The sequence below is a fragment of the Lampetra planeri genome, chromosome 27 (genome assembly GCF_965212315.1).
Source record: "Lampetra planeri chromosome 27, kcLamPlan1.2.h2, whole genome shotgun sequence".
Taxonomy (NCBI): Eukaryota; Metazoa; Chordata; class Hyperoartia; order Petromyzontiformes; family Petromyzontidae; genus Lampetra; species Lampetra planeri.
Genome location: NC_136133.1, coordinates 10,461,411 through 10,472,940, shown reverse-complemented (window position 1 = coordinate 10,472,940; position 11,530 = coordinate 10,461,411). Strand labels below are relative to the sequence as shown.

Here is an 11,530-nt window from a genome sequence, read left to right as displayed (position 1 = left end):
ACTGCTGCTGTTGCTGTCTTGAGTACCTGGCTGTGTCTCCTCGTCCTGCTGCTGCTGCTGCTGGCGGATCTGCTCGGCGACTTCGCGGAGCTCGGCCTGCAGCTCGGGCGACGGGGAGTTGTGCGCGCGTGCGAACTCGTGCAGCACGTGCCACGCGGAACGCAGCGAGCTCAGCACACCCTGCTTCAACTCTGAACCCATTCGCGTGAGGCTCTCCTTCAGCTCTGTGGTAGACGCGCAAACACACACACACACGTACGGGCACACACATACACACACTCGGTACGGGTACATACATACGGGTACACGCACATGGTACACACGTGGTATGCACGTAAACACACACACACACGCGTACGGGTACACGCATGTGGTACGCACACACATAAACACGTGGTACGGGTACACGAACGTGGTACACACGTGGTAAACACATGCAAAGACAAAGATGCCCCGCATAGCCTGTTGGGGGTAATTGCTGTTAGTGAAAAGCACCGATGAAGGCCGGCACGGCATACGAAGGGGTGGGTGGCCAACACCACGCACGGCCACCTTGTCTCCCCAGTGTCAATATTTACACACTGCACCAGGTACTCATTTGAGGCAGAGTTGACCTAGGGGAGGCCCAGGACCGGTTTAGATAAATCGTCATTGGTGTTGGCCATGACTGGGTATCGAACCCGGGTAATTGGGTTCATAGCGCAGAGTGCTAACCACGACACTACTGCTAAACTACCACTCTCCCAAAACACCACAGATGGGTTCTGGATTGACACCCACCACCTGCGCAGTGGAAGAATGGCAGGTGCATCTTACAGATGACAAGCCCAATGATCAATGGGTAGATCAGCTCCACGGTAGATCCTCACGTCAAGGACATGGGCCCGCGTCCGCTGTTCCATCACGTTATAGTCAGCCCAGGCGTCTGCGTCATGACCCACTTGCGCATTAAAGTCACCCAACAGAATGACTATCCCGAGGGGCCACTAGCCAGCACTTGGGACAGGAGTTTATAGAAGGCATCTTGTCTGCATCCCTGTCTGCATCCCTGTCTGCATCCCTCCACTGATGTTCATCTTCAGTGGGGGCATAAGCAACCACCATCACTATTCCTCGCCTCTTGTTGATGGGGAGGCGAGCCCACAGTATCCTGGGACTCGCAGCTTCCCACACCTCACGTCACGTTCTCACACCCCCTTCATTCCACTCCCCCGAGTGGGGGACTGTTCACCCTGGAGCCAAAACCAGTCCACTGGACCTGTACTCCACAAAGGTCCAGGTGCTACCAGTCCACCTCCTGACAGAGGAATGGCAGCCTCTCCTCCGCAACAAGAATTTGAACATTGCATGTGGCCAACGGCAGGAGTCTCCTGTTCCTGGAGGAACCCTGACAGGTGGGGTTTAGTCTGGCTCTGCCAAATGGGATTTGGCCAGAATACACCATAAATGCCTGTCCCCTAGGGCCTCCAGCACGAGCTTAGTTTGATGTTTTCACACAAAGACCATGGCACACACACAGGGAGTGAATTAAACCAGCACAGCTGTTTCAACCCTGAGCCTAGAACAATGACAAAGGTCCCCCCCCCATACAGCCGATTAAAGTCGGTACGGCATACGAGAGGGTCGGAGTTCAGCAGCGTGCTCAGCTGTCTTTGTCTCCCCAAATACTGCCGTTTACACACCGCGCCAGGTAATTATTTAAGGCTGAGTCAACGTAAGGGTGGCCCAGAATGGGTTGAGATACTCGTCACTGATCTTGGCTGTCAGCGGGAATCAAATTCGGGTTGCCGGATTCGGAGCGCAGATACACACACACACAATTATGCCATTCATAAGCTTCACAGCACACGCACATATTAGCGCACACACTCTCCGTTAGCTTCACTGCACAACAACTGCCATTCGCCACTAAGTGGCGGTGACGTCACCACGACGCTTGTGCCAGGCCATGTGCAACTTGAGGCCACGTGAAGTGTCGAACGCCCGCTGGCAGGTCAGGGGGCCAGTCATCGGCAAGTCCACTCAGCTCAACATCCTCCTGTACCACGTCACTCCATCTCTTCTCTAGCCCGTGCCGCGCCCATTTAGCCCCCTCGATCCGGCCGAACAAAAGCTGTTTAGGCATGCGGTGGTTGGGCATGCGGGCTACATGACCCAGCCAATGCAGCCTTGCCTGCCGGAGGTGCTCACCTATGGACTTTGTCCAGATCTTTCAAGGATTTGTGAGCGCCTCACACAATCCAGCCTGGTTAAACGTAGGCAGGCCGGCCTAAATATTTATAACCGGAGATGTTCCATTGGGGGGGTCTATGTTTCGCAAGCGCATAGAAGGGTGGGCATGACCGTGGCCGAGAAAACCTGAAGCTTCGTGTGGAGCGAAAGACCAGGTAAGCTTCCACACAGCATTATGCAGCCGATGAAAAGATAATGCCGCTCAACTGATTCGGAGTGAGACCTCTGCTGTCAAACCAGAGCCAGGTATTAGAGCACACTGCCCAAGTATGTAAAACTCTCCACTCTCGCTACAACTGTCCCAACAACTATACAACAACCGCCATTCACCACTAAGTGGCGGTGACGTCACCACGACGCTTTTGCCAGGCCATGTGCATCTTGAGGCCAACAACTATACACACACGCATACACACCTACACATCTACACACATGCTTGGATTTTGTGTAAATGTTGAGAATTTGAATTCCAACTCAGGCGGCCGCTAATCACTGCAGCGCACGTCACATGCTGGGAAAGTTAGGACAGATCAGGTGATGGTCATCGCGCGCAAGTACACACGCACATGCGCGTGTATACACACACTTGTACACACGCCATACCCTCTTTCATGTCTGTCCCCATCCACTCTATGGTGTCTTTCAGCTCTGCAAGAGAAACACACAGCGTGACCTCGCCCAGCCGGATATCTGTCTTCAGGACTGTCCCTCCGCCCGCACGTCCACCTGTCTGTCCGCACATCCGGCCGTCCGTACGTCTGTCCATCTGTTTCAACGTCTGTCCGTCTGTCTGCACTTCCCTCCGTCCGCACGCTTGTTTGTCTGTCCGCACGTTCCTTCATCTGTCCGCACATCTGTCCGTCTGTCCCCCTGTCCGTCTCTCTGCACATCCATTCGCTGTCTGCACGTCCATCCGTCTGTGTGTTATGGGGCGGCGGGTCACGATAGCTTGAGTGAAGACGACCCAATTTAAACGAGAGTTGCGTTGCTATTGGGGAACCCTGCAGAACACCGGGCACAGCGATTGGATCGAAAGTGATGATGTCACCCCACATGATGTCATCATCTCTCTACGTGACATGGAATGAGCGTCTACGCGTGTGTGTAGTATTCCTGTGTGTGTAGTCTGTATGCGCATGTGTGTATACGACGTGTGTGTGTCCGTAATGGAGAACAGTGGTGCAGTAATTGGCGCATTGCGCTACGATCCCAGCGACCCCAGTTCGATTCCCGTTCAAGGCCAACATCAGTGATGAGAATCTAAACCAGTCCTGGGCCTTCCCTATGTTGACTCAGCCCTAAATGAGAACCAGGTGCGATGTGTCAACATCAGCACTTGGGAGATTAAGGCGGCTGGGTTTGCGTGATGCTGGCCACCCACCCCATCCCATCGTGTGCCATGCCGGCCTTCAAAGGTGCTCGCGAACAGCACTTGCCCCAACAGTCTGCTGAAGGTTACACGGGGGGTCTATGTCTTTGTTGTGTGTGCATACCCAGGTGGAGCCGCTTGCGCCCCTTGTGGTGCGGAATGAGCACCGGCTTCAGGTCCACGTGCGGCAGAATCATAGGCTCCAGCCGGTACGCCACGGGGTCCAGCTACGAGCACAACCACCACCCCACCGACAACCACAACGACGTTCATAGCAACCACACCAACAGGCAACCACCACCACCACCACCGACATCACTATCGTCGTCGAGCCTCTGAGTAGGTGCTTGATCTTGAGGTGAGTGGAGTAGGTGAGTTGGCGGTGAGTAGTAGGGCAGGTGAGTGGCGGTGTAGTTGAGGGGTGAGGTAGGTGATTGGTGGGGTAGGCGAGTGGTGGGGTAGTTGAGGGGTGAGGTAGGTGAGTGGCGGTGTAGGTGAGTGGCGGTGTAGTTGAGTGGCGGTGTAGTTGAGTGGCGGGGTAGGTGAGTGGCGGTGTAGGTGATTGGTGGGGTAGGCTAGTGGTGGGGTAGTTGAGGGGTGAGGTAGGTGAGTGGCGGTGTAGGTGAGTGGCGGTTTAGGTGAGTGGCGGTTTAGGTGAGTGGCGGGGTAGGCGAGTCACCGGATGGTAGATGTTGTAGAAACCGGGGCACGTGGGGAGGCGGAAGGCCTGGTCCAGGCTGTCCAGGCCGCGCACGGTGAGGAACATGCCGATTGGTGAGCCCAGAGCAAAGAAGCTCCGCGGAGAGAACTCCAAACGGGGATAACGCACAGACACCTAGAAAGACAAAGATCCCCCGTAAAGCCTCGACAGACTGTTTGGGCAAGTGCTGTTAGCGAGCACCTATGAAGGCCGGCACGGCACAAGAGGGTGTGGGTGGCCAGCACCACGCTCAGCCGCCTTTGTCTCCCCAGTGGCGATGTTTTTTACACACTGCACCCAGGTACTCAATTGAGACTGAGTCGACCTAGGGGAAGCCCAGGACTGGTTCAGATAATCGTCACTGGTGTTGGCCGTGAGCAGATATCGAACTCGGGACGCTGGGTTCGTAGCGCAGCGTGCTAACTGCTACACACACACATACACAGTGACACACACACAGTGTCACACACACACACGCACGCACACAGATCACCATATGGGTGCGCACAAACACTTCCCCCAACAGCCTGACAAATGGTAGGGGGGGGGGAATCTTTGTCTTTGTTAATGTTTGGCGGTATGTTTGTAAATACACGTGTTTGTTTGTGTGTGGTTGTGTGCTGGAGTGCAATTTAATTCAGCACGTTTAAATGTTTGTTTGTGGTCATGTATGGGGATTGCTTATGGTTTATACATCGTGTGCGTGCATGTGAGTGAGTGTGTGGAGGAGGCTCGTGAAGGACGCTACTGGGCAGTTGGAGGCAGTTGTCCTCCAGCAACAACAGAGGGCAAAGGAGCGACGCTCACAATAACAAGTGGAGTCGCCGGTCGGATCAAACACAGCAAGTTGGCACAGGCGAAGACTAAACACAACTACTACAGTTCTCGTTAGCCACTCAGTGGTGGTGACGTCACCACAGCGCTTGTGCCAGGCTAGTTGCACCAAGGTGCTTCTCTTACACAAAGACAAATATACCCCATATAGCCTGAACAGACTGTTGAGGCAAGTGCTGTTATAGCGAGCATTTACTTTAACACACACTTACACATTAGGTGACGTACACATACTGGGGAGGCAGGGGGGACAGTGGGGGGAGGGAGGTGGGGGGATGGGGAGGAGAGGGTGGGGAGGGAGTTGCGATGCAGAAACGAAGAGGGAGGGGGGGGGGGTGGAGGGGAGAGGGGAGGGAAGGAGGGGAAGGAGGGGAGAAGAGGGAGGGGGAGAGGAGGGAAGGGAGGGGGAGGGAGAGCGAGGGGGAAGGGGGGAGAGGGAGGGAGAGGGAGGGGGAAGGGGGGAGAGGGAGGGAGAGGGAGGGGGAAGGGAGGGAGAGGGAGGGGGAAGGGAAGAGAGGGAGGGGGAACGGGTAGGGGAGGTGAGGGGTAGGAAGGGAGGGAGGGGGTAGAGGAAGGGGGTGAAGGGGGTGGGGAGAAAGGGGGGGCTGACCGACCTGTCCGGTGCCTGATGCAAAGCACTGGTAGTCAACGTGCAGCGATGAGACGGCGCCCGACAGCCCCCGGCAGAGCTGGCCCCGCGCCCCCTCTGCTGAGGCCCCACCCCCCACAGGCGCCGGCGACGCCGACCGTGCCGCTCGCCGGCGCTCGCGCTCTGACTGGCGCCGCTTCTATGGGGGTCACGCACGAGGGTCACTGTTCTGTATCTCACCGTGTCTCACCGTGCCGTCTCCGTCTTACCGTGTGGTATATAGTCCGGCAAAACAACCCCTACCTCCTTGTGGTGCCGGACGGGCAACGCTGTCGTGGGCAGTGCTGTGGGGGGAGGGTCAATTCCGATTGGCCTTTCCCCTCATGGCGTTTGTGACCACAGCAGCAGCCAAATGGGGGCTCTGGACGGGTGCAAGGGGCTGGTAACACCTCCACCTTCAATTAATTACTGCTAAACCACGGAATTGGCAGAGCCAGGAGACTGAATCCTTACCCTCGGAGCTCCTTCAGAAACAACAAAAAATCAATACGTGTGGCCATGTGGAATATTCGAACGCTCACTGTGGAGGAGAGGCTGCCACTCCTCTGTCAGGAGCTGGACCGGTACCGCCTGGATCTCTGTGGTATTCAGGAGGTCCGGTGGACCGGCTCTGGCTCCTGCCACCATGAAGGGTGGACAGTCCTCTTCTCGGGGCAGGAGACTGCCAAATAACAGGGAGTGGCTCTTCTTCTGAACAAAATAATGAAGGGGGCGTGGGAGCATGGCGGTGAGGTGTGGGAAGCAGGAAGCACCAGGCTACTTTGGGCTTGCCTTCCTATCAACCAGAGCCGAGGAGTGGTGGTCGTGGTTACTTATGACCCCACTGAAGATGAACATCCATGGAGGGATGCAGGCAAGGCCGAAGAGTCAGATGCCTTCTCTGACCTCCGTCACAGGTGCTAGCTAAAGTGGTCCCTTGGGATAGAGTCATCTTGTTGGGCGACTTCAATGCCCGAGTTGGTAATGATGCTGGCACCTAGTCTGGAGTGATTAATTGGAAGGCATGGGCCAGATCAGCTCAATAACAACAGTAGGAGACTGCTAGATTTTTGTGCAACCCATGGGCTTGTAATTACCAACACGCTGTTCCGGCATCGGCGCATCCACACAACATCATTGATACATGCCGGGTCCAAGCAAAAACATCTGCTGGACTACATAGTGACGGAACAGCGGATGCGGGCCCATGTCCTGGACACCAGGAACTACCATGGAGCTAATCTGCCCTCTGACCATCGACTTGTCATCTGTAAGATGCGCCTGCCATTCTTCCACTCCAGTGGTGGGTGTACACCCAGGACGCCATTCATACCCTTAGTGGCATGGTCTTAGCTAGCTGATGAAAGTTGCAGGCGAGAATTTAATCATCGCTTGCGGCTGGGGTTGGCATCGTCCCCCACTCCTCCTGATGTCGAGGGGAAATGGGCGAGGTTTAGGACTGTGGCTCCTGCCGCTGCAATGGCTGCTTTGGGTACACGGGTCTAGACCTCCCCAGAGACCCTGGCTGACAGAGGAAGTGTTCAAGCTGGCTCAGAAAAATCGACAAGCCCACTCTCATCGGCTACAGCATCCCACGTCGGAGAATAAGGAGGCTTACCGCAGCCTTCGTTTGGAGGTTCAGGGAGCCGTGAAGCGCTGCAAGGATGGGTGGTGGTCGCGGGTTGCTGAAGAGATGGAGTCTGCCTCAATGGCCCGCGATCACAAATCACTCTTTAATTCCATCAAATAAGTAACCTGCAGTGCCACACCTATTACCATCATTAGGGGAAAGAACGTTGATCCAATGTCCGACCCCCAGGAACAGGTTGGCAGATTTGCTGAGCATTTCTGTGAGGTCCTGGAGGAGGGGACATCACTCAGCCTGGATAACAACGTGGCACAAAATGGGGATGACCCTGCTGAGGCTGCGGTGCCTCAAATATTGGTCACCCCCTGTGAGTGGCTGGCTGAGGTGCCATCTGTAGAGGAAGTACTGAAGGCGATCCAGAGTCTGAGACCAGGAAAGGCACCGGGCAGAGATGATCTCTCAAGCAAAATGCTGAGGGAGGGTGGCGTTTGTGCACAGACTGCCCTACATGACAGTCTGGATCACTGGACGGGTTCCGCAGGACTGGAAGGATGCCATGGTGGTCCCCCTCTTTAAGAAGGGGGACCCCGCATAGACTGTAACAACTACAGGGGCATCTCACTCCTCAGTGTGCCGGGAAAGGTCCTGGCAAGGATTATTCAACATTGCCATGCTAGGCACGCTGAGGAGAGGCTTGTGGAGCCCCAATGCGGTTTCAGGAAAGGGCAGTCCTGCACAGATGCCATATTTTGTCCGTCTGCTACAGCAGAGGTGTAGGGAATTCCAACAAGACCTACATCTCTCTGCTTTATTGACCTGGTCAAGGCCGATGATACCATCAGTAGGTCTGGGCTCTGGGTTGTTCTTCGTGCTTTCGGAGTCCCTGACCGTCTGCTCACGATCATTCATAATGGTGAGCGGCCCGAGTAAAACTACGTGGTCGGAGCCATTCACTGTTCACCTAGGGATGCGACAGGGATGTCTACTGGCTCCCACATTATTTAACATTTATTTCGACCACGTAGTTCGTGAAGCCTTCAATAGCTGTACCGGAGGAATTTCCATCTGGTACAGATACAATGGGAGGCAGATTGATGCCCGGGTGCGGTCAAGGGATGGCTCCCTATTGCTCAACCATGTTATGTATGCCGATGATCTGGTAATTGCTGCTCACTCAGGAGAAGTTGGAGGCGCTGCTGCTGAACCTGGAGCTTGCCACAAAGAGGTGGGGCCTTACCATCAGCCCCACCAAAACTAAGTACATGCCTAGGTATTTTGTACCATCAGACACTCCACCCCCACAACTCCCAATTGGTAATGGGGCAGTTGTGGAGAGAGTGGAGAGTTTCCCATACCTGGGCAGTGTGCTCATCACCGGCTCCGGTTTAACAGCAGAGGTCTCACTCCAAATCAGTCAAGCGGCATTATCTTTTCATCGGTTGCGTAACACTGTGTAGAAGCAACCTGGTCTGTCGCTCCGCACGAAGCTTCAGGTCTTCTCGGCCACAGTCATTCCCTCCCTTCTCTACGCTTGCGAAACGTGGACCCCCCTAATGGAACATCTTCGCCGGTTATAAACATTTAGGCTGGCCTGCCTACAATCCATCCTGGGTTTAACCAGGCTGGATTGTGTGAGGAGCTCACAAATCCTTGAAAGATCTGGACAAAGATCTGGACAAAGTCCCATCGGTGAGCTCGTCCGGCAGGCAAGGCTGCGTTGGCTGGGCCATGTAGCCCGCATACCCAGCCACCGCATGTCTAAACAGCTTTTGTTCGGCCGGATCGAGGGGGCTAATCGGGCGTGGCACGGGGTAGACAAGAGATGGAGTAATGTGGTACAGCAGGATGTGGAGCTGAGTGGACTTGCCGATGACTGGTACCAGCGGTGTCAAGATCGGCCTCTGTGGAGGAGGCTCGTGAAGGACGCTACTGGGCAGATAGAGGCAGTCGCCCTCCAACAACAACGGAGGGCGGGGAGTGACGCTCACAACAACGAGTGGAGCGCCGGGTGGCAAAAGCACAGCAAGTTGGTACAGTAGGGGGCACAAGTGGTGTATCAGCCAGTCGTCTCAGTCAGTCGACCTGTGGCATCTGGGTCTGCCCCGTGACCTCCTGCCAGCGGGCGTTCGACACTTCACGTGGCCTCAAGGTGCACATAGCCTGGCACAAGCGTCGTGGTGACGTCACCGCCACTTAGTGGCGAATGGCGGTTGTTGTTGTTGTGTTGTATCTTACTATGTTGAGTCTCGCTATGTTGCATCTCACTGTGCTGCGTCTCACCTGTGCACTCACTCTCTCCTTCACAAATCCGCACAGTTTCTTCCGAGGTCCCAGAGGAATTCCCATCTCCTTCAGATCATTCTCACTACACAGCAACTGTCAAGACACACACAAATGATACACACACACACACGATACACACACGTACACACCTTATACACGATACACACATGATACACATAATACAGATTTCAGACTTCAGATCTTTAAAGGATATGTTAGCTCCTCACACAATTCAGCCTGGTTAAACCCAGAAAAGGCTCAGATGTTCCTTTTAAGGGCTCCACGTTTCGCAAGCATAGGGGAGGGAGGACATGACTGTGGCTGAGAAGACCCAAAGCTTCGTGTGGAGCGACAGACCAGGTAGCTTCACACGTTACGTAGTCGATGAATAGATAATGCTGCCCGACTAATTCGGAGTGACACCTTTGTTGCTAAACTGGAGCTGGTGATAAGCACATGGCCCAGTGTTTGATGACAGAATACTCAGGCAGGTGCTTTTTTGTATGGGGCTAATGGTAAGGCCCCATCTCTTAGTAGCACACTGCAGGTTCAACAGTAGCATCTCCAGCTCCTCCTTTGAGTGAGCAGTAGCCCAGACCTACTGATGGTATCATAGGCCGTGACCAGGTCAATATTGCACAGATGTAAGTCCTGTTGAAATTCCCTAGACCTATGCTGTGGCAGACGGACAGAAAACATGGCATCTGTATAGGACCGCCCTGGCTTGAAACTATATTGGGGCTCCGCATACCTCTCCTTAGCGTGCCTTGCAAGGCGATGTTGAATAATCTTTGCCAGGACCTTTCCCAGCACACTGAGGAGGGAGATGGCGCTGTAGTTGTTACAGTCTTTGCAGGCTCTATTGAAATTCCTTACACCTCTGCTGTAGTACACAGATCGAGAGTATTGTGTCTGTGCCGGACTTCCCCAAGACTTCACAGAAATTCTCAGCAAACCTCTGAACCTGTTCCTGGGGGCCTGAGATTAGATCACCCTTCTTTGCCTTAAGAATGGTATTAGGTATTTAGAGTATGTGGCTGGGATAAATTACCACGTGATATGCCACTTCATTGAGATCATTTTTGGCCAAGTCGCTTCGGAAAGAGAGCTAAATAGGTCACTGGGCCTTACCTGGTAAAATAAAACATAGCTAATAGTGAGGTAAGGTGCTGAAAGTTACTTTTATTATAGTAGTAAAGAGTGCTTGCATACAAAGGCAGTTTCCATCTCCTCAACAACCCACAACCACCACTCATCCTTGTAACGCTGGATGGCTTTCTCAGGTAGCTGGGTTCGTGGAGCAGCACGCTAACCCGCTGCACTACGTAACAGCCGCCATTCACACTCTGAGGCCAGCTGCACTCTGAGGCCACGTGAATTGTCGAAGGCTCACTGGCAGGAGGTCACGGGACAGACCCAAATGCATTGGGTTGTCTGAAATGACTGGCAGATGCACCAGCTGTGCCCTCCAACGTGCCACCTTGCTACATATAAATTGCCCGGCACTCCACTCGTTGTAAGTGTCATTCCTCTGCCCTCCGCTGTTGTTGGGGGGTGACTGCCTCAAACTGCCCATGACACGATATACACCTACATCTATAGACAAAAATCCCCTGTATAGCCTTAACATACTGTTGGGGCAAGTGCTGTTAGCGAGCACCGATGAAAGCCAGCCTGGCACAAGGGGGTGGGTAGCCAGCATCACACCCGGCCACCTTTATCTCCCTGGTGGCGATGTTTACACATTGCACCAGGCACTCATTTAAGGCTGAATCGACCGAGGGGAGACCCAGGATCGGTTTAGATAATCGTCACTGATGTTGGCCATGGGTGGAAATCGAACTCGGGTCACTGGGTCCGTAGGGCAGCACGCTAACCGCGACACCAACACTCCTC

The 11,530-nt window shown here is 54.3% G+C and overlaps 1 protein-coding gene across 1 annotated transcript in view; it reads right to left on the bottom strand.

Annotated features, from left to right (window-relative positions):
- Window positions 1-11,530, bottom strand: part of LOC144728155 (triacylglycerol hydrolase DDHD2-like) — a 39,403-nt gene that overhangs the window by 3,294 nt on the left and 24,579 nt on the right. Inside the window, 6 exon segments of the mRNA XM_078607486.1 lie at window positions 27-224; window positions 2,836-2,880; window positions 3,726-3,828; window positions 4,281-4,436; window positions 5,750-5,923; window positions 9,632-9,727. Coding sequence (XP_078463612.1) covers window positions 27-224; window positions 2,836-2,880; window positions 3,726-3,828; window positions 4,281-4,436; window positions 5,750-5,923; window positions 9,632-9,727 — 772 coding nt within the window.